This window comes from Salvelinus sp. IW2-2015, unplaced genomic scaffold (assembly GCF_002910315.2).
Source record: "Salvelinus sp. IW2-2015 unplaced genomic scaffold, ASM291031v2 Un_scaffold2187, whole genome shotgun sequence".
Taxonomy (NCBI): domain Eukaryota; kingdom Metazoa; phylum Chordata; class Actinopteri; order Salmoniformes; family Salmonidae; genus Salvelinus; species Salvelinus sp. IW2-2015.
This window is the reverse complement of record NW_019943517.1, coordinates 95157-116712: the sequence shown is the minus strand read 5'-3', so window position 1 is coordinate 116712 and position 21556 is coordinate 95157. Positions and strand designations below refer to the sequence as shown.

The 21556-nt window shown below is 42.0% G+C and overlaps 2 protein-coding genes and 2 long non-coding RNA genes across 6 annotated transcripts; 3 read left to right on the top strand and 1 right to left on the bottom strand.

Moving 5' to 3' along the window:
* The first annotated feature begins 301 nt into the window (after window positions 1-301).
* On the top strand, window positions 302-797 carry LOC139025052 (uncharacterized). Its single transcript, XR_011476489.1, has 2 exons — window positions 302-483; window positions 528-797. It is a non-coding gene; the product is annotated as an uncharacterized lncRNA (long non-coding RNA).
* Window positions 798-3142: 2345 nt separating this feature from the next.
* LOC139025051 (uncharacterized) lies at window positions 3143-13883 on the top strand. Its single transcript, XR_011476488.1, has 2 exons — window positions 3143-3256; window positions 13718-13883. It is a non-coding gene; the product is annotated as an uncharacterized lncRNA (long non-coding RNA).
* Window positions 12229-15862, bottom strand: LOC112073209 (uncharacterized). Its single transcript, XM_070440071.1, has 3 exons — window positions 15736-15862; window positions 15507-15643; window positions 12229-15377 (listed from the first exon to the last, which is right to left on the bottom strand). Exons 1-3 carry the CDS (start codon window positions 15822-15824, stop codon window positions 14140-14142), a joined length of 1464 nt encoding a protein of 487 aa, XP_070296172.1. The 5' UTR covers window positions 15825-15862; the 3' UTR covers window positions 12229-14139.
* A 153-nt stretch (window positions 15863-16015) lies between these two features.
* si:ch211-120k19.1 (Mpv17/PMP22 family protein) lies at window positions 16016-19671 on the top strand. 3 transcript variants are annotated; one of them, XM_024140547.2, is made up of 6 exons: window positions 16016-17504; window positions 18096-18169; window positions 18474-18899; window positions 19026-19096; window positions 19204-19233; window positions 19312-19671. In XM_024140547.2, exons 3-6 carry the CDS (start codon window positions 18479-18481, stop codon window positions 19444-19446), a joined length of 657 nt encoding a protein of 218 aa, XP_023996315.1. In that variant the 5' UTR covers window positions 16016-17504; window positions 18096-18169; window positions 18474-18478; the 3' UTR covers window positions 19447-19671. The 3 variants fall into 3 exon arrangements, with proteins under 3 accessions (XP_023996315.1, XP_023996313.1, XP_023996314.1); XM_024140545.2 differs by having other exon boundaries at window positions 18002-18169; XM_024140546.2 differs by having other exon boundaries at window positions 17962-18169.
* The last annotated feature ends 1885 nt before the right edge of the window (window positions 19672-21556 follow it).

The window sequence follows — 21556 nt, the reverse complement described above, 5'->3', positions numbered from 1 at the left end:
ACACACACATGCACACACACACACACAGGGGACTGATTAATGTTTCTATGTATGTAGTCCCTCTGTCAGTGTGTGTCTTGGAAAAGGCAATCGCTCATTGACTGCTAGTGTGAAAGACAGCTCATATGCTCTTCTGTCTTTTAACAAGCCTGGAAGAGCTCCCTTGAGTTGTTCATCTTTCTCTCTCTCACTTGAATTTCAATTTAAGGCCAAGTTATTATTTTAAAACGTATTTTAGAAAACAAACACAGAATGTTTGTGAAGTATTTTTAGGATATATTACTATTTGTAGTTTGAATTAGGTCATATATGGGGGAAATATCAATCAGGGAGAGGGTTAAGTGAGGAGAGAAAAAAATTTAAAATGATAATCAACCTTGCTGTTGTATGCACAACGAAGAATGAAGCCAGCGTCAAGTTTTTATAGAAAAAGACTGATGATATTTCACTTCATCATCACACATACTGGTGAAACTGGCTAGGGTATAACACCGGCATCATCAACATACTGGTGTGAAACTGGCTAGGTATAAACACCGGCATCATCACACATACTGGTGAAACTGGCTAGGTATAAACACCGGCATCATCACACATACTGGTGAAACTGGCTAGGGTATTAAACCCGGCATCATCCACACATACTGGTGAAACTGGCTAGGGTATAAACACCGGCATCATCACACATACTGGTGAACTGGCTAGGGTATAAACACCGGCATCATCACACATACTGGTGTGAACTGGCTAGGTATAAACACCGGCATCATCACACATACTGGTGAAACTGGCTAGGGTAAACACCGGCATCATCACACATACTGGTGAAACTGGCTAGGGTATAAACACCGGCATCATCGTAGACCTTATCAATCCATCTTAATGATTTGTCACAAATGATGAAAATGTTGCTATCTTTTGTCATGAGAAGCGATGACAACCAAACATGTTTATTGCAGTTGCATCAAACACTATTGCAAACAAAACCATGGAGTCTGTCTCCGGTGCTGTGCTCTGATCTGGGTTATCTAGACATCCATTGACCTTTTTGATTGAGACAGATAGGTTAGTTACTGTAGATAGGCCAATGATTGCATAGGTAGGTATAGGTAGATAGATACAGTAGGTAGATAGTTTCTTTAAGTCTTTAACATATTGCTTCTTATAAAGTACAGGCCAGTTGAATCTATGTAATTTACATCAGTCTCTAATAGGAGCAAAATCCTCCATTATTTATTGCCGCTGGTTGTTTTTGTATTGTTTCCAGTTCTGTTCAGACATATCATTGGTAGATGACATACTGGTATGGTATCACTGCACTGATGGAAAGGAAAGGCAGGGCCTCACACATACTGTAACCATGGCAATAGAGAGAGGTTAAGAACAGATCACAATTACTAGGTAGATTGTGGTTAACAACATCTGCCTGTCTATGTATTGTGTTGTTGAATAATTCCTGGATGGGTATTGGTTGTTCTATTTGACAGTGTATCAGGATGTTAGAAGTTTGTAGGTTTGGTTAGTAGGAATGCACTGGAAATTATATTGGAAGAGAGATGACAGACATTTAAGACAGTAACCAAACACTACATCAGAAACTCACTGTGGAGCAGGACATAGAATCTCTTACACAGAACAGGAAAATGTGAAAATGAGGATGTAATGTTGGTGTTTCGAGACTGCTAGTCATTCTTCAACATATCATAAGCATCCATATTCTTTGTTTTTATCAAACAGACATATTGTACATTGTAATATTGTTTTTTTTTTATCATTCATTGTGTAATATATTTATGGAACAAAGCTTTTTGTGTTTAACCAAATGTTGGGCGTATGGATGAGAAAAGGACTTATTGTATTTACATAGTAGAATAGAATAGATTCAAGGAGGAGTAGATGCGGAGACTGGTGTTGGAGGAATTTCCACTGTAATCCATGGAACTACCCTCTGGAATAGCAGACGAAAGTGAGGACTTTTCCAGCAACTTCCATTGAGTTCATTGTCTTCAGATCTGTCCTATGAAGCACCAAGAAAACCCTGTTTCTACCCAGAATTTTCTGTATAGATCATTCTAGAACAGCAAAGCTCTAGGCTTCCCTCCCCTGATATCATAATAGTGTTTTTGCGGAAGACAAAAGGGGTCAAATCTTCCAAAAATTTTGTATTTCATTAAGTGACAGACAGGGAGATTTCTAGCCAGTTAGAACATTGTTGTTTTTAGAGTATACATGCCCCGCCCCCTTTAATCTCCAACAACATTCACGATTCATTCAAGTTTGTATGTATGTATATTGTTTATATTTGAACTCCTCTCAGCCCAGAACCTCTCTGCTGTACACAGCAGAAGTCTGTACAGGGAATACATGTCCTGCTCCAACAACTGTTTCCTACAGACACAGGGACACCTTGACATAGGGACGTTTTGCTGCTCAGTCTAGTTAAACACTACGTATTTTGCATGGTGGTGCATTCCATTTGATAATAGCATTTGCCGCATAGTCATACGGTTGTCTGCTCTTGCAACAAGGAAGAGTATTTATCTCCCTCCACATAAGACTAGGACATTCCCGTTTGAAAAGCATGCAGGGTTGAACAACTAAAAGGTTGTTTAAAGAGCATTTATCAGAGCAAATTTACAGTTCCCCATCATTATCTCATTGTCAAGCTTGACACAGTGGAGAGCAAAGCAAGATCCATTTTGATCATTTTCATGACAGTCCTATAGAAACAGTCAGATCTTTAGTTTAAACTAGCAAACCTAAGTGAGGACATGGATATTTTGAATTTAAGAATGGAGTTCTATTAGTATTTGATTACAGAAAAATGACGACATGTATTTGGTCTTTTTTTTCTTCCTCTTCATGTGATTTATTTGGCAAAATGTACTTTTTTTTGTAAGTTACTGTAAATTCTGCACTTTACATATGCACCAATAGAGGCAGACTCCGACAGTATCAGTGGCTGCATTTGGTTCACAGTCAGTCCCATCTCTCTGAGATGATGCAGATTTTATATGTAAATCTAACTGATTGTCAAAGATCTGAGCAGATGTTTTAAATGTTATTTGGAGCAAACTGTCCACTTTAAAGTTGTTGAAAAATTAAGATCACTACATTTTAAACTATCTAGGTTGGTCTTCAGGGGAAGTAGTAGTGAAGGTTGGTTTGAGGTTAAAGGTTAAAGGCTTACCCCTGGAATGTGTGATCAGAGAACTGAAGTGTGTGCCTCTGTAGAGAGACCGGTGCTTTTTCAAAGGTGTTTATTAATTTTGTTGATTTTTCTGTCTTTTATGGCTTCTGTGGAAATTGAACATTTTGAAATGTGTTGTTTATTAGCCATTTTTTTGTTGATGATGCTGTAATTATAAAACATATCTGACTGGGGTGAACTTTAATATATGTTGTTTTGGTTTTGACATTTTGTGTGTTTCAATTTGTTAATTGGTTGGTGAACACTCATTTACATGTACACATTTACTGTAATTTAATGTAAGGAGAGACTAACACTGACTTATTTAATTACGTTCACCATTATCAATAAGTTAACATTACCACATTAAAGAAGTGAATACAGTAACACAGTCAAACCACAATATATCATTATAAGGTGAAGTATCATTCCCCTTTTTAGTGGCACTGCAGTAAAGTTGGGCAGTCAGTAGCGGGACCCACTACTCACACTGAGGGCCCCCATGATATCAGTGAACAGCCAATCATCTTCCAGGGGCGGGTCAGAACCTTGATGGTGGATGAGGGGTGTGAACTGTGGGCGGGAAGGATCTGCCACCTCCCTCATAGAGAATACAACTCTGATTCAAATCGATCATTCACCAAATGAGGAAGGTACCATCTTGTTTGGGCACAAGACCTCTGAGGATGTTGGGGTCTGGGAAGTCCACAATGGTAAGGCTACAGAAGGTGGACAGTTGGTTTGGGGTTAATATTTAAACAGGTGAAGTGCCTATCTGTACCTTGTCTTCCCACCAGCACTCCAACATTACACTGTGAGCTGCCTGGCCACTAATGAAGTCTCTTTATGGCAGTGTACGGATCTAGAGAAATCCGTATCCAGATCCTATTCATTACTTTGCCCTTCATCACAGTCAATCCGCTCCATCTCAGATCTACCGTCACTCCTCTGGTGTGGAGCATCAACTTCTCTATGAAACTTTTCGGATTGGTTCAGATACGTGATGTCATCAAACGTGCGCCTTATTCACCTAGGCTCCTCTCTTCCCCAGGATACCCCCAGGATGGTCTCTAGTGGGCCGGAAAGGGTCCCCATCATTCTGTGGTTCAACCTCTGAGTCCCCAGCCTCAACATGTCCATTCTCTGGCTCTCCACTGTGTCACTGTCTACGATATTGTTTTTGGGACTGGAAAGCAAGCGGAAGTTGTCTGCGACCGTTGTGACCCCAAAGTCACAGGAATCTAGGGAAGAAGGGAGATAGTCCGTGCGAGAGGTGTGTTTGGTTGAGTTGAGGTATCCAAGTTTAGAGGTAGAGTCCTCTGGTTTTTGAGTTCTGGGGCCATGATATTTGAATTTTGAGTCGCGGTCTGAGTTGTGTTTCATATTTCTCTCTAAAATGCTGTCTATCCAGCTATTAAAGGCTCTCCTCTGAAGTGACATCACAACTGAAGGGTTCTGTGTGAAAAGTGTTTCCTCCTCTTGTATCTAAGGGCAATGGTTTTCTCTGATGTTATGGATGATCTGAAGTCAGTTGATTTTCTGTTCTGCCCCACTGTTTATGAGTCGTTTGGTATAGTCCTTTACTTGGAGTGTTGCTGTTGGACTTGGTCCATTTGGAGATGTTTGGAGGTTTGAGTCTCCTCCATTGGGGCTCCAGGGGTCTTTCTGTCTGTTGCAAGGGCTTCAGTTTCTTGAACAAAGGAAAAGGTCTGCTTCTGCACTTACAGGAGGCTGGTAGGGGAGTCTGAGTCAACTATGGTGGTTCATTCAGAGGAGGAGAAAGGACAAAGGTTGAAAGATTAAGTAAAACATGCATGGAGCCAGTTTGCTTAATTTATTTGCATCAAGTCGACCTGGATAATTAAAGAGAGAATAACCTTTCTTTAGAGGGTCCTGTTTAGATTGGTCAGTGGTTTATTGGCTGTCGTTTGATGGGCAAGGCATGTTGTCGCTATTCGCAACCTCCGTTTGAGAAGATGGACAGGACACAAAAGCTGGTGATTGGGCTGCCTCTATCTTCTGCAACTTCTGTTTGAGAAGGGGCAGTATTATAACATTTCAGTTTAAGGATCTTATAATGGGCACTCACTCTCACCAGAAAAACAACATACGTTACACACACACCTCTGGATCATGTTGTGTTAGGAAAGCGCCGGTTGGTTGGGACTTGCGTTTGGACGGCCTGTTCTTCCTTGTCTCTGGAGTTGTCCGCATCATGTGGCCTGCTTGCTGATGTCACAAAGGTTAAAGAAGGTCGCGACCCCAGGGAACACCTCGCTTCACCCTGCGGTTCAAAGTCACAGAGTTGGATTGACGCATTGCTGGAAGGAGGGAAGGAAGGACAGAGTAACAAGTCTGGGCTATAATCGGGGATTGGTTAGAAGAGAGGATGAGGTGGGGGGGTAACAAGTATCAACATTTAGGGAGGATAAGGTAAAATATGAGTTTTCTTGAAGTCCAAAAGAATTTCTTGTGAAGCTTCCAACCATTATGGGAGCATATACACTATAAGTGGCAGCAGATTATGACATGTAACAGAACCATTGAAATGTGGAAACTCATTAGCTGTATCTTGAAGGCCTGATCCCCAATCGATCTAAATTTAGAATGATTCAGTTTCAACATTTTCAGATGGAACACCAGAATGCAACAACAACAAAAATGTCAACCTGCATTGAGACTGAAATCTGTTGCCACAATTGTGAACTTAAGTCTAAACTGAACCAACCAGGACCATACAGAAAACAAAACCCACAACGGGTGGGCTGGGCACTCTGTTACATATTAGGGTATCCCCATTAATTGTTCAGATATTACATTGGTTTAAAACAATAACCAAAAACCCTCAATAATTGGTCCAGCCAACTATTTCAGGGAAGATTCTGTCAAGGTGTAATTGGAAATGATAAATAAGTGGTTCATTTAGCAGACAGAATAACGGTCCATGCAGAATCAAAACCCATAACATAGGGACGCCAGATCATGCTCCAACAAGCTCGAACCATCAAAACCCACTTTATTAAACAAATACTATTCTACAATATAGAACTAATACAAGAAAACTCAACCTTGGCATGCCTGTGGCTATCTCAGCTCTGCAGACTGGCTCCAATAATGTGTCAGAAAGGACAGTGTTGAGGTACAGATGGAGAGGAGAGGTGGGGTCGTGTTGATTGTGTGTCTGCTGTGTGTATGTGTTCTCAATGAGTCAATGCCTGGAACGTCACACATCATTCCCCTTGCTCTGAGACAGAGCAGCCCGACAAATTAGAGTGGTTGGGGAAGTGAGGGATGGACGACAGAGGACAAGAAAGAGGCAATTATTGAGAAGTCAACTCTTGTTAGAAGCGTAGGCGCACATCTCCATGGTGAAGGAACACTAAAGGCAGCTTGTTAACTACTGAAAGACAACAAACGCACCAGTTGAGGTACTTAACAAGCTGTTCATTATCACATTTTCTTGAAGCTCAGAGCTGAGGGTGGTTGCTAATGGCACATTGCCCTTGAGGGTCTGCAGAGGTCTGTCCTAGCACTCTATTTACATATCGATGGCAGCACAGCGAATGAAATAGACGTATCCTCAACGCTATAAACTAATAACGGGTTGTGTGGTGTGTGTTGTGAGTGTGTGTGTGTGTGTGTTGTGTGTGTGTGTGTGTGGTGTGTGTGTGTGTGTATGTGTTGTGTCGTGTGTGTGTGTATGTGATGTGTGTGTGTGTTGTAGTGTTGTTGTGTGTGTGTTGTTATTTCAATAGGAAAATCTACTAAGCCTCACATCCCAAAGTGGGATCGGAAATATTCGCCACCATCTTTATTCCATGTGAATTGGAGTTTTGGGGGAACTATTCCTTTAAACTATATACACTGCTGCTTATCATTGTAAATTCAACTTTACCACGGGTAACAAAGGAATGGGAAGTGTGGCTTTCAGGAGTGGCATCTATTTTTTAGTGGCAGCCCACATGCATGAGACCAGGGTCTACTCTGCCTCTTGAGAAACAGGCATTGTTTGTGGTATAGATTTGCTGACTTATTACTGTGGACCATTACTTTGGTAATGACATCACTCATAAACCCTTTTCCAGCATAAAGAGTAGGAATGTGGCATCTTTGTTGTCATATTGGCAGTTTTGCAGCAAAGTAGCCACAGACACATGGCTGTGCAATGATGGGATGTGTTTTGAGAAGTAATACCATTCTCCCACCAAAGTCAGTTATAAACACACGATCTGAGAAGCATCAGTCAAATGTAGTGGACGTGCATTTAATAGGCTAGTACAGTGGGCTACCTTAGAAACCATAGTTGGTACAGTAGCACTGTAGTTAATACTGTATTTAGGTTGATTGGTGGTATTGTACCAGTATTTGACAACTCCTGCATTTCATCAGATTCTGTCTAATTCATGTTCTAAACACTACACTCTGTATTCCCTCTAGCTCTTTCCTCCATGTATCCATTCACTCTCCCTCCTGGCTTTCCCTACTGTGCTTTTCTCACATTGCTTTCATTGCAAAAGAAGGCTATAGGTAAGCCTTATTCACACTCCCTCTGACAGAACTTTGACCAGCCAAGCAGACCTCTCTGACCTCTGAACCTGCCTCTTATTGGCTGAGAATCCATTGACCCACCCTTTCCCTGTCCTCCAGAAGCAAGCCAGTGTGAATCTGTGCCTCTGCCACTTGCTGTGTTTTCCAAGCGGTGGGACGAGACAGCCAAGTTGTAAGGTAAGTTGTCTCTCTCTTTGCCTAAAGCAGGAGTCAGAGCTCAATTTGACAAGGCAAAACAACAAAGGTTATTTTTGTTTAATTTAATCATTCATAGCCCACTGGATTTGAGGATTGGGTGGGACCTTAGAAATATAGTGTAATGAAATTCAAAAGTCCACGTTTTATCCAAATAAATATGAAATCAGTGAGTCTACTTGTGTGTCTGATAGCCTATAAGTAAGTGAAATATAATTCATATAGTGCATAAGGAATGTTTTCTTTCTCAATTCCCAAATGTTAAACACTTAGTTTCTCCCCTGAAATTCACCAGTAACCATGAGTCGAGCCTGGGCCTTGTTTAAGCCCACCCCTTACATCAGCAACGTGTGGATACACAACCCTGTTTCGCATCCGCGACCTCATCAGCAAAAGCTGCTTGGAGGAAACAGAGTGGTGGATTAAAACACAGGACAAGGGAACCATCACCATCCATGGACTAGAAGGGCCAAGCTTACATGGAGGGGAACCAACTACTTCCACTGGTACTAAAGTGTCACAACATGGGCTGATATTACTTGGTTCCAGACGCATCGAGTAACTTTGTTGGATTGGGTTCCTGTTTCCATGCCAATTTCAACTACCAATTGGCTTTTTTGGGGGGAAGGGGCTGAGAGGATGTTGCCAGGGGAGGGGCCAAAAGGGTGTTCGGGGAAGGTAGTGCTGGATAACTGTTGCTGCCCCCGCTACTATTCAGTTGCCCTTCTTATAGGTTGCTGTGTTGTTGTGGTGTGTGTGTGTGTGTGTGTCGTGTGGTGTGTTCGTGTGTGTGGTGTGTGTGTGTGTGTGTGTTTGGCTGAGGAGTAAGTTTCACACCATCCAAGTGCTACACGTGTGTGTGTTGTGTTGATATAACTTCAATGATGATAAGGCTCTAAACATTGTTCATAATATTAGTTACTCTTTTAAGTCTTAAGTGTTATTAGAAAAACAAAAGAGGACCATGTGAAAACTGGAGGGAGAAATTCTGGACTTCATAACAAGGTAAGGATGCAGAGAATGAATCCGTTGCTTAAGGAGAGAGGACAGTCTCGTCAGCACAACCACATTAATGGTCTCTTCTGTCTCCCTCTCTTTTGTTGTGTATGACAGACTGGAGTGGTCTACTGTTTCAACAATGCAGTGAAACAATAACAACACATTATATGCATACACAACACACACACACACACACTGATTACTCTTCTCTCTCTCTTCTCTCTCTCTCTCTCTCTCTCTCTCTCAGGCATTGAATTTCTCCCTGGTTCCCCAGTTGCTCGTTACATGTTCCTGTGGGTGGCATTCACACTGGTGTGACAGTATTCCTGTGCCATTTTCAGACAGCAGAAAGATGATACACAAACCAAACCCCCCTTCTCCACTGATATGGATTGTTATTGGATGACTGTGTGATGACAAATTTGTGACAACTATTCATTGAATAGCTTTTATGTCCTTCACGCTTATAACTTGATTAAAGTTAGTTATTTTAAAGAATGTGTTTTTCATCTTTTTGCATGATGCAGGTAGAACTAGACCGTTAAGAGCGTTGTGCCATACTGGAAGCGTCGTGGTGCGAATCCCAGAGACTACGAGTGATATATGCTGTTTTGATGTGCCTTGAGCAAGACACTTACCCTGAATTGCTCCTGTAGTCGCTCTGATCTCTTCTCACCCCCCTCTGAAAACAACAGTCTGGGACCCCCCCCACCATACAGCCTCAACGACACTGAGTAACACACACACACACAAACACTCACTCACACACACGCATACATACAGATACATACTCACACAGACGCATAGGCCTGCATACATGTATATGTACACATAGGCCTGCATACATGTATATGTACACATAGGCCTGCATACATGTATATGTACACATAGGCCTGCATACATGTATATGTACATACAAATACACCCTCACATAGACTGACTTACTGATCCTGCACTTCTTTAAACTATTTCCTCTGCAGTCCAAACTAGAACAGAGAGCATACACACACACACACACACACACTCACACACACTCTTTCTCTCTCTCTCTCTCTCTCTCTCTCTCTCTCTCTCTCTCTCTCTCTCTCTCGCTCTCTCTCTCTCTCTCTCTCACACACACACACACAATTTAAGGGGGGAAGAGGATTTGTTGATGATTCGTGAGCAAGAATATGGACTGTAATCTCACTGGGGGAAACTTCATCTCCCAGAAATCTGAGGGAAAGTGAATTATATCAGCATAGCCATGTTCTATTATTATKATACTGTATTATACTTCAAATGGCAGAAATAAGATGGCTACTGGCCACTATCAATGTAAAGCCATGTTTAACCCTTTGAGGAACTCTGACAATATTCTGCCCTGTGTTTAGTGTTCTAGTTGATGACATCGCAAAGGGCTGCTAAATGTTCTAGAATGCTGTAGAATCCTGGAATAAAACACTCCGAATAATGTTCCACTCCTCAAAGGGTTAATGACAATCTGCATGTTTGGGAAGACATTTTGCAAGACTAGAGAAACACACACACACATGCACACACACACACACAGGGGACTGATTAATGTTTCTATGTATGTAGTCCCTCTGTCAGTGTGTGTCTTGGAAAAGGCAATCGCTCATTGACTGCTAGTGTGAAAGACAGCTCATATGCTCTTCTGTCTTTTAACAAGCCTGGGAGAAGCTCCCTTGAGTTGTTCATCTTTCTCTCTCTCACTTGAATTTCAATTTAAGGCCAAGTTATTATTTTAAAACGTATTTTAGAAAACAAACACAGAATGTTTGTGAAGTATTTTAGGATATATTACTAATTTGTAGTTTGAATTAGGTCATATATGGGGGAAATATCAATCAGGGAAGAGGGTTAAGTGAGAGAGAAAAAAATTTAAAATGATAATCAACCTTGCTGTTGTATGCACAACGAAGAATGAAGCCAGCGTCAAGTTTTTATAGAAAAAGACTGATGATATTTCACTCCATCATCACACATACTGGTGAAACTGGCTAGGGTATAAACACCGGCATCATCACACATACTGGTGAAACTGGCTAGGGTATAAACACCGGCATCATCACACATACGGTGAAACTGGCTAGGTATAAACACCGGCATCATCACACATACTGGTGAAACTGGCTAGGGTATAAACACCGGCATCATCACACATACTGGTGAAACTGGCTAGGGTATAAACACCGGCATCATCACACATACTGGTGAAACTGGCTAGGGTATAAACCACCGGCATCATCACACATACTGGTGAAACTGCTAGGGTATAAACACCGGCATCATCACACATACTGGTGAACTGGCTAGGGTATAAACACCGGCATCATCACACATACTGGTGAAACTGGCTAGGGTAATAACACCGGCATCATCTAGACCTTATTAAATCCATCTTATGATTGTCACACAGATGATGAAATGTTGCTATCTTTTGTCATGAGAAGCGATGACAACCAAACATGTTATTGCAGTTGCATCAAACACTATTGCAAAACAAACCATGCAGTCTGTCTCYGGTGCTGTGCTCTGATCTGGGTTATCTAGACATCCATTGACCTTTTTGGATTGAGACAGATAGGTAGTTACTGTAGATAGGCCAATGGATTGCATAGGTAGGTATAGGTAGATAGATACAGTAGGTAGATAGTTTCTTTAAGTCTTTAACATATTGCTTCTTATAAAGTACAGGCAGTTGAATCTATGTAATTTAYATCAGTCTGAATAGGAGCAAAATCCTCCATTATTTATTGCCGCTGGTTGTTTTTTGTATTGTTTCCAGTCTGTTCAGACATATCATTGGTAGATGACATACTGGTATGGTATCACTGGCACTGATGGAAAGGAAGGCAGGGCCTCACACATACTGTAACCATGGCAATAGAGAGAGGTTAAGAACAGAATCACAATTACTAGGTAGATTGTGGTTAACAACATCTGCCTGTCTATGTATTGTGTTGTTGAATAATTCCTGGATGGGGTATTGGTTGTTCTATTTGACAGTGTATCAGGATGTTAGGGAAGTTTGTAGGTCTTGGTTAGTAGGGAATGCACTGGAAATATATTGGACAGAGAGATGACAGACATTTAAGACAGTAACCAACACTACATCAGAACTCACCTGTGGAGCAGGACACTAGAATCTCTTACACAGAACAGGAAAATGTGAAAATTGAGGAYGTAATGTTGGTGTTTCGAGACTGCTAGTCATTCTCAACATATCATAAGCATCCATATCTTGTTTTTATCAAACAGACATATTGTACATTGTAATATTGTTTTTTAAAATTCATTCATTGTGTAATATATTTATGGAACAAAGCTTTTGTGTTTAACCAAATGKTGGGCGTATGGATGAGAAAAGGGACTTATTGTATACATAGTAGAATAGAATAGATTCAAGKAGAGTAGTATGGCGGAGACTGGTGTTGGAGGAATTTCCACTGTAATCCATGGAACTACCCTCTGGAATAGCAGACGAAAGTGGAGGACTTTTCCCAGCAACTTCCATTGAGTTCATTGTCTTCAGATCTGTCCTATGAAGCACCAAGAAAACCCTGTTTCTACCCAGAATTTCTGTATAGATCATTCTAGAACAGCAAAGCTCTAGGCTTCCCTCCCCTGATATCATAATAGTGTTTTTGCGGAAGACAAAAGGGGTCAAATCTTCCAAAATTTTGTATTTTCATTAAGTGACAGACAGGGAGATTTCTAGCCAGTTAGAACATATGTTTTTAGAGTATACATGCCCCGCCCCCTTTAATCTCCAACAACATTCACGATTCATTCAAGTTTAACAAGTGCAAAGCCTTTTTGTTAATGTATATTGTTTATATTTGAACTCCTCTCAGCCCCAGAACCTCTCTGCCTGACACAGCAGAAGTCTGTACAGGGAATACATGTCCTGTCCACATACTGTTCCTACAGACACAGGACACCTTGACATAGGGACGTTTTGCTGCTCAGTCTAGTTAAACACTACGTATTTGCATGGTGGTGCATTCCATTGATAATAGCATTGGCCGYATAGTCTCACGGTTGTCTGCTCTTGCACAAGGAAGAGTATTTATCTCCCTCCACATAAGACTAGGACATTCCCGTTGAAAAGCATGCAGGGTTGAACAACTAAAAGGTTGTTTAAAGAGCATTTATCAGAGCAAAGTTACAGTTCCCCATCATTATCTCATGTCAAGCTTGACACAGTGGAGAGCAAAGCCAAGATCCATTTTGATCATTTTCATGACAGTCCTATAGAAACAGTCAGATCTTTAGAACTAGCAACCTAATGAGGACATGGGATATTTGAATTAAGAATGAGTTCTATTAGTATTTGATTACAGAAAAATGACGACATGTATTTGGTCTTTTTTYTCTTCCTCTTCATGTGATTTATTTGGCAAAATGTACTTTTTTTGTAAGTTACTGTAAATTCTGCACTTTACATATGCACCAATAGAGGGCAGACTCCGACAGTATCAGTGGCTGGCATTGGTTCACAGTCAGTCCCATCTCTCTGAAGATGATGCAGATTTTATATGTAAATCTAACTGATTTGTCAAAGATCTGAGCAGATGTTTTAAATGTTATTTGGATGCAAACTGTCACTTTAAAGTTGTGAAAATTAAGATCACTACATTTTAAACTATCTAGGTTTGGTCTTCAGGGGAAGTAGTAGGAAGGTTGGTTTGAGGTTAAAGGTTAAAGGCTGACCTCTGGAATGTGATCAGAGAACTGAAGTGTCTGTGCCGCTGCAGAGAGACCGGTGCTTTTTCAAAGGTGTTATAATTATTCTATAATTTTGTTGATTTTCTGTCTTTTATGGCTTCTGTGGAAATTGAACATTTTGGAAATGTGTTGTTTATTAGCCATTTTTTGTTGATGATGCTGTAATTATAAAACATATCTGACTGGGGTGAACTTTAATATATGTTGTTGGTTTTGACATTTTGTGTGTTTCAATTTGTTAATTGGTTTGGTGAACACTCATTTACATGTACACATTTACTGTAATTTAATGTAAGGAGAGACTAACACTGACTTATTTAATTACGTTTCACCATTTATCAATAAGTTAACATTACACACATAAAGAAGTGAATACAGTAACACAGTCAAACCACAATAGATCATTTATAAGGTGAAGTATCATTCCCCCTTTTTAGTGGCACTGCAGTAAAGTTGGGCAGTAGCGGGACCCACTACTCACACTGATGGGCCCCCATGATATCAGTGAACAGCCAATCATCTTCCAGGGGCGGGGTCAGAACCTGATGTGGATGAGGGGTGTGAACTGGGGCCGGGAAGGATCTGGCCACTCCCTCATAGAGAATACAACTCTGATTCATATCATCATTCACCAATGAGAAGGTACCATCTTGTTGGGCACAAGACCTCTGAAGGATGTTGGGGTCTGGGAAGTCACAATGGTAGCCTACAGAGGTGGACAGTTGGTTTGGGGTAATATTTAAACAGGTGAAGTGCCTATCTGTACCTTGTCTTCCCACAGCACTCTCCAACATACACTGTGAGCTGCCCTGGCCACTAATGAAGTCTCTTATGGCTGTTACTGGATCTATAGAACATCCGTATCCAGATCCGTATTCATACTGCCCTCCATCACAGTCAATCCGGTCCATCTCAGATCTACCGTCACTGCTGCTGCTGGTGTGGAGCATCAACTTCTCTATGAAACTTTCGGATTGGTTCAGATACGTGATGTCATCAACGTGCGGCTTATCACCTAGGCTCCTCTCATCACCAGGATACCCCCAGATGGTCTCTAGATGGGCCGAAGGGTCCCCATCATTCTGTGGTTCAACCTCTGAGTCCCACAGCCTCAACATGTCCATTCTCTGGCTCTCCACTGTGTCACTGTCTGCCATATTGTTTTGGGACTGGAAGCAAGCGGAGTTGTCTGCGACCGTTGTGACCCCAAAGTCACAGGAATCTAGGGACAGAAGGGATAGTCCGGGCGAGAGGGGWGTTGGGTTGAAAGTTGAGGTATCCAAGTTTAGAGGTAGAGCCCTCTGGTTTTGAGTTGGGGCCATGATATTTGAATTTGAGTCGCGTCTGAGTTGTGTTTCATATTTCTCTCTAATGCTGTCTATCCAGCTATAAAGGCTCTCCTCTGAAGTGACATCACAACTGAAGGGTTCTGTGTGAAAGTGTTCCTCCTCTTGTTCTAAGGCAATGGTTTTCTCTGATGTTATGGATGATCTGAAGTCAGTTTGATTTTCTGTTCTGCCCCACTGTTTATGAGTYGTTTGGTATGTTCCTTTACTTGGAGTGTTGCTGTTGGRCTGGTCCATTTGGAGATGTTTGGGGTTGAGTCTCCTCCATTGGGCTCCAGGGTCTTTCTGTTCTGTTGCAAGGGCTTCAGTTTCATGTGAACAAAGGRAAAGGTCTGCTTCTGCACTTACAGGAGCTGGAGGGGAGTCTGAGTCAACATGGTGGTTCATTCAGAGGGAGGAGAAAGGACAAAAGGTGAAKATAAGTATAAACATCATAGGAGCCCAGTTTGCTTAATTTATGCATCAASTCACCTGGATAATTAAAGAGAGAATACCTTCTTTAGAGGTGCTGTTAGATTGGTCAGTGGTTATTGGCTGTCGTGATGGGGAAGGTGTGTCGCTATTCGCWACCTCCGTTGAGAAGAGGACAGACACAAGCTGGTGATTGGCTGCCTCTATCTCTGCAAACTTCCTGTTTGAGAGAAGGGGCAGTATAACATTTCAGTTTAAGGCATCTTAKAATGGCACTCACKCTCACCAGAAACACATACGGTACACACACACCTCTGGATCATGTTGTGTAGGAAGCGCCGGTGGTTGACTTGACGTTTGGACGGCCTGTTCTTCCTTGGTCTCTGGAGTGTCCGCATCATGTGGCCTGCTGCTGATGTCACAAAGGTAAAGAGGTCGCGACCCCAGGGAACACCTCGCTCGACCCTGGGTTCAAAGGTCACAGAGTTGGATGGACGCATGGCTGGAAGGAGGAGAAGGGAAGAGAGGAGTAACAGGTCTGGAGTATTAAACAGGGATGTGGTGAGAGAGAAGGATGAGGTGGGAGGGGTAACAGAAGTATCAACATTAGGAGACAGTGATAAGGTAAAATATGAGTTTCTGAAGTCCAAAGACATTTCTTGTGAGCTTCCAACCATATGGGAGCATATACCACTAGAAGTGRCAGCAGATATGACATGTAACAGAACCATTGAAATGTGGGAAACTTATAGTGTAATTTTGAAGGCCTATCCACAATGTCTAAGTTAGAATTATTCAGTTTCACATTTTCAGTGAAACACCGCAATGCAACAACAACAACAACAATGTCAACCTGCATGAGACATGAAATCTGTTGCCACAATTGTGAAACTACAACTTCACTAAGTCTTAAACTGGACCTACAGAAACAAAACCCACACAAGTGGGCTGGGCACTCGTGTAACATATTAGGGTGTCCCATAATTGTTCAGATATTACATTGGTTTAAAACAATAACCAAAACCCTCTAATAATTGGTCCAGCTGACTATTTTCAGGGAAGATTCTGTCCAAGGTGTAATTAAAATGATTAAATAATGGTCATTTAGCWGACAGAATAACGGTCCATGCAAGAATCAAACCCATAACATTAGGGATGCCAGCATCATGCTCCAACAAGCTSGACCATCAAAACCACTTATTAAACAAATACTATTCTACAATATAGAACAATACAAAGAAAACTCACCGTGGCACTGCTGTGGCTATCTCCAGCTCTGCAGACTTGCTCCAATAATGTGTCAGAAAGACAGGTTGAGGTACAGATGGAGAGAGAGGTGGGGTTTCGTGGTTGATTGTGTGTCTGTGTATGTGTTTCAATGAGTCAATGCTGAACGTCACACATCAATCCCCTGCTCTGAGACAGAACAGCCCAACAAATTAAGAGTGGTTGGGGAAGTGAGGGATGAGAGACAGAGACAAGAAAGAGGGCAATTATCTGAGAAGTCAACTGCTTGTAGAAGCGTAGGCGCACATCTCCATTGTGAGGAACACTAAAGGCAGCTTGTTAACTACTGAAAGACACAAACGCACCAGTTGAGGTACTTAACAAGCTGTTCATTATCACATTTTCTGAGCTCAGAGCTGAGGTGGTTGCTAATGGCACATTGCCCTTTAGGTTCTGCAGAGGTCTGTCCTAGCACTCTATTTTACATATCTATGGCAGCACAGTGAATGAATAGACTATCCTCACAGCATAACTGAATAACGGGTAGTGTGTGTGTGCTATTTCAAATAGGAAAATCTATAGGCCTCTATCCCAAAGTGGGAGCAGAAATGATTGCCACCATCTTATTCCATGTAATTGGGAGTTTGGGGTGAACTATTCCTTTAAATATATACACTGTGCTTATCATTGTAAATTCAACTTACCACGGGTAACCAAAGGAGGGAAGTGTGGTTTCAGGAGTGGCATCTATTTTTAGTGCAGCCACATGCATGAGACCAGGGTCTACTCTGCCTTTGAGAAACAGCATGTTGTTGGTATAGATTTGCTGACTTATACTGTGGACCATTACTTTGGTAAGTGACATCACTCATAACCCTTTTTCCAGCAGTAAAGAGTAGGAGTGTGGATCTTTGTTGTCACTATTGGCAGTTTTGCAGCAAGTAGCCACAGACACATGGCTGTGGCAATGAATGGGAATGTGTTGAGAAACGTAATACCATTCTCCCACCAAAGTCAGTTATAAACACACGATCTGAGAGCATCAGTCAAATGTAGTGGACGTGCATTTAATAGGCTAGTACAGTRGGCTACCTTAGAACCATAGTGGTAGTAGCACTGTAGTAATACTGTATTTAGGTTGATTGGTGGTATTGTACCAGTATGACAACTCCTGCTATTCATCAGATCTGTCTAATTCATGTTCTAAACACTACACTCTGTATCCCTCTAGCTCTTTTCCTCCATGTATCCATTCACTCTCCCTCCTGCTTTCCCYATCTGTGCTTTTCTCACATGCTTTCATTGCAAAAGAAGGCTACTAGGTAAAGCCTTATCACACTCCCTCTGACAGAACTTTGACCAGCCAAGCAGACCTCTCTGACCTCTGAGAACCTGCCTCTTATTGGCTGASAATTCCATTGACCCCACCCTTCCCTGTCCTCCAGAAGCAAGCAGTGTGAATCTTGTGCCTCTGCCACTGCTGTGTTCCAAGCGGTGGACGAGACAGCYAAGTTGTAAGGTAAGTTGTCTCTCTCTTTGCCTAAAGCAAGGAGTCAGAGCTCAATTTGACAAGGCAAAACAACAAGGTTATTTTGTTTAATTTATCTATCATAGCCCACTGGATTTGAGGATTGGGTGGGACCTTAGACAATATAGTGTAATGAAATCAAAAGTCCACTTTTATCCAAAATAAAATGATCAGTGAGTCTAGCTTGTGATGCTGATAGCCTATAAGTAAGTGAAATATAATTCATTAGTCATAAGGAATGTTTTCTTTCTCATTCCATAATGTTAACACTTAGTTTCTCCCCTGAATTCACCAGTAACCATGAGTCGAGCYTGGGCCTTGTTTAAGGCCCACCCCTACATCAGCAACGTGGTCGGATACACAACCCTGTTCGCATCCGCGGACCTCATACAGCAAAGCATGCTTGGAGGGAAACAGAGTGGTGGATTAAACACAGACAAGGGAACACTCACCATCCATGACTYAGARGGGGCCAAGCTTAACATGGAGGGAACCAATAMTTCCACTGGTACTAAAAGTGTCACAACATGGGCTGATATTGACTGGTCCCAGACCGCTCGAGTGGCCTTTGTTGGGTTCTGTTTCCATGCCAATTTCAACTACCATTGGCTGAAGGGGCTGGAGAGGATGTTGCCAGGGGGAGGGGCCAAAAGGGTGTCGGGGAAGGTAGTGCTGGATCAACTGGTTGCTGCCCCCGCTACTATCAGTGCCTTCTTCATAGGTGTGTTTCACACATCCCCAAGTGCTACACGTGCATGCATGTGTGTGTGTGTATCTGTTGGTGTGATATAACTTTCAATGTGTAAGACTTAAATATTGTTCTATAATATGAGTTACTCTTTTTAAGGTCTTAGTGTATTAGAAAACAAAGAGGACCCATTGGAAAACTGGAGGGAGAAATTCTGGACTTCATACAAGGTAAGGATGCAGAGAATGAATCCGTTGCTTAAGGAAGAGAGGACAGTCTAGGTCAGCACAACCACATTAATGGTCTCTCTGTCTCCCTCTCTTGTTGTGTATGACAGACTGGAGTGGTCTACTGGTCAACAATGCAGGTAGAAACAATAACAACACATTATATGCATACACACACACACACACTGATTATCTCTCTCTCTCTCTCTCTCTCTCAGGCATTGAATTTCTCCCTGGTTCCCCCAGTTGCTCGTACAGTGTTTGTGGGTGGCATCACGCTGGTGTGGACAGTATTCCTGTGCCATTTCAGACAGCAGAAAGATGATACACAAACCAAACCCCCCTCTCACTGATATGGATGTTATTGGATGAGTTGTGTGATGAGAAAATGTGACAATTATTTAATTGAATAGCTTTTATGTGTTGCACGCTTATAACTTGATTAAAGTAGTTATTTTAAAGAATGTGTTTTTCATCTTTGCATGATGGCAGGTAGCCAAGCAGTTAAGAGCGTTGGGCCACTAACTGGAAGGACGCTGGTTCGAATCCCCGAGCCTACTGACATACCTGTTGATGTGCCCTTGAGTAAGGCACTTAACCCTAATTGCTCCTGTAAGTCGCTCTGGATGAGAGCATCTGCTAAATGAAAGCAAAATATATATACACTGCTCAAAAAAATAAAGGGAACACTTAAACAACACAATGTAACTCCAAGTCAATCACACTTCTATGAAATCAAACTGTCCACTTAGGAAGCAACACTGATTGACAATAAATTTCACATGCTGTTGTGCAAATGGAATAGACAAAAGGTGGAAATTATAGGCAATTAGCAAGACACCCCCAAAAAAGGAGTGATTCTGCAGGTGGTGACCACAAACAACTTCTCAGTTCCTATGCTTCCTGGCTGATGTTTTGGTCACTTTTGAATGCTGGCGGTGCTCTCACTCTAGTGGTAGCATGAGACGGAGTCTACAACCCACACAAGTGGCTCAGGTAGTGCAGTTCATCCAGGATGGCACATCAATGCGAGCTGTGGCAAAAAGGTTTGCTGTGTCTGTCAGCGTAGTGTCCAGAGCATGGAGGCGCTACCAGGAGACAGGCCAGTACATCAGGAGACGTGGAGGAGGCCGTAGGAGGGCAACAACCCAGCAGCAGGACCGCCACCTCCGCCTTTGTGCAAGGAGGTGCACTGCCAGAGCCCTGCAAAATGACCTCCAGCAGGCCACAAATGTGCATTGTGATACTGGAATTGTGATACAGTGAGTTATAAGTGAAATTATCTGTTAACAATTGTTGGAAATATTACTTGTGTCATGCCCAAAGTAGATGTCCTAACCGACTTGCCAAAACTATAGTTTGTTAACAAGAAATGTGTTGAGTGGTTGAAAAACGAGTTTTAATGACTCCAACCTAAGTGTATGTAAACTTCCGACTTCAACTGTATATATATATATATATACAGTACCAGTCAAAAGTTTGGACACACCTACTCATTCAAGGTTTTCTTTATTTTTACTATTTTCTACATTGTAGAATAATAGTGAAGACCTCAAAACTATGAAATAACACATACGGAATCATGTAGTAACCAAAAAAGTGTTGACAAATCAAAATAGATTTTAAATTTTAGATTCTTCAAAGTAGCCACCCTTTGCCTTGATGACACTCTTGTCATTCTCTCAACCAGCTTCACCTGGAATGCTTTTCCAACAGTCAACCAGCTTGAAGGAGTTCCCACATATGCTGAGCACTTGTTGGCTGCTTTTTCTTCACTCTGTGGTCCATCTCATTCCAAACCATCTCAATTGGGTTGAGGTCGGGTGATTGTGGAGGCCAGGTCATCTGATGCAGCACTCCATCACTCTCTCCCTTACATAACTGGAGGTGTGTTTTTTTGGTCAATGTCCTGTTGAAAAACAAATGATAGTCCCACTAAGGGCAAACCAGATGGGATAGCGTATCGCTGCAGAATGTTGTGGTAGGCATGCTGGTAATGTGTGCCTTGAATTCTAAATAAATCCCTGAAAGTGTCACAAGCAAAGCACCCCCACACCATGCCACCTCCTCCTCCATATTTCACGGTGGGAACCACACATGCGGAGATCATCCGTTCACCTACTCTGCGTCTCACAAAGACACGGCGGTTGGAACCAAAAATCAGACCAAAGAACAAATTTCCACGAGACTTGCTTGTGCTCGTGTTTCTTGCTTAAACAAGTCTCTTCTTCTTATTGGTTTCCTTTAGTAGTGGTTTCTTTGCAGCAATTCGACCATGAAGGCCTGATTCACGCAGTGTCCTCTGAACAGTTGATGTTGAGATGTGTCTGTTACTTGAACTCTGTGAAGCATTTATTTGGGCTGCAATTTCTGAGGCTGGTAACTCTAATGAACGTATCCTCTGCAGCAGAGGTAACTCTGCGTCTTCCTTTCCTGTGGTGGTCCTCATGAGAACCAGTTTCA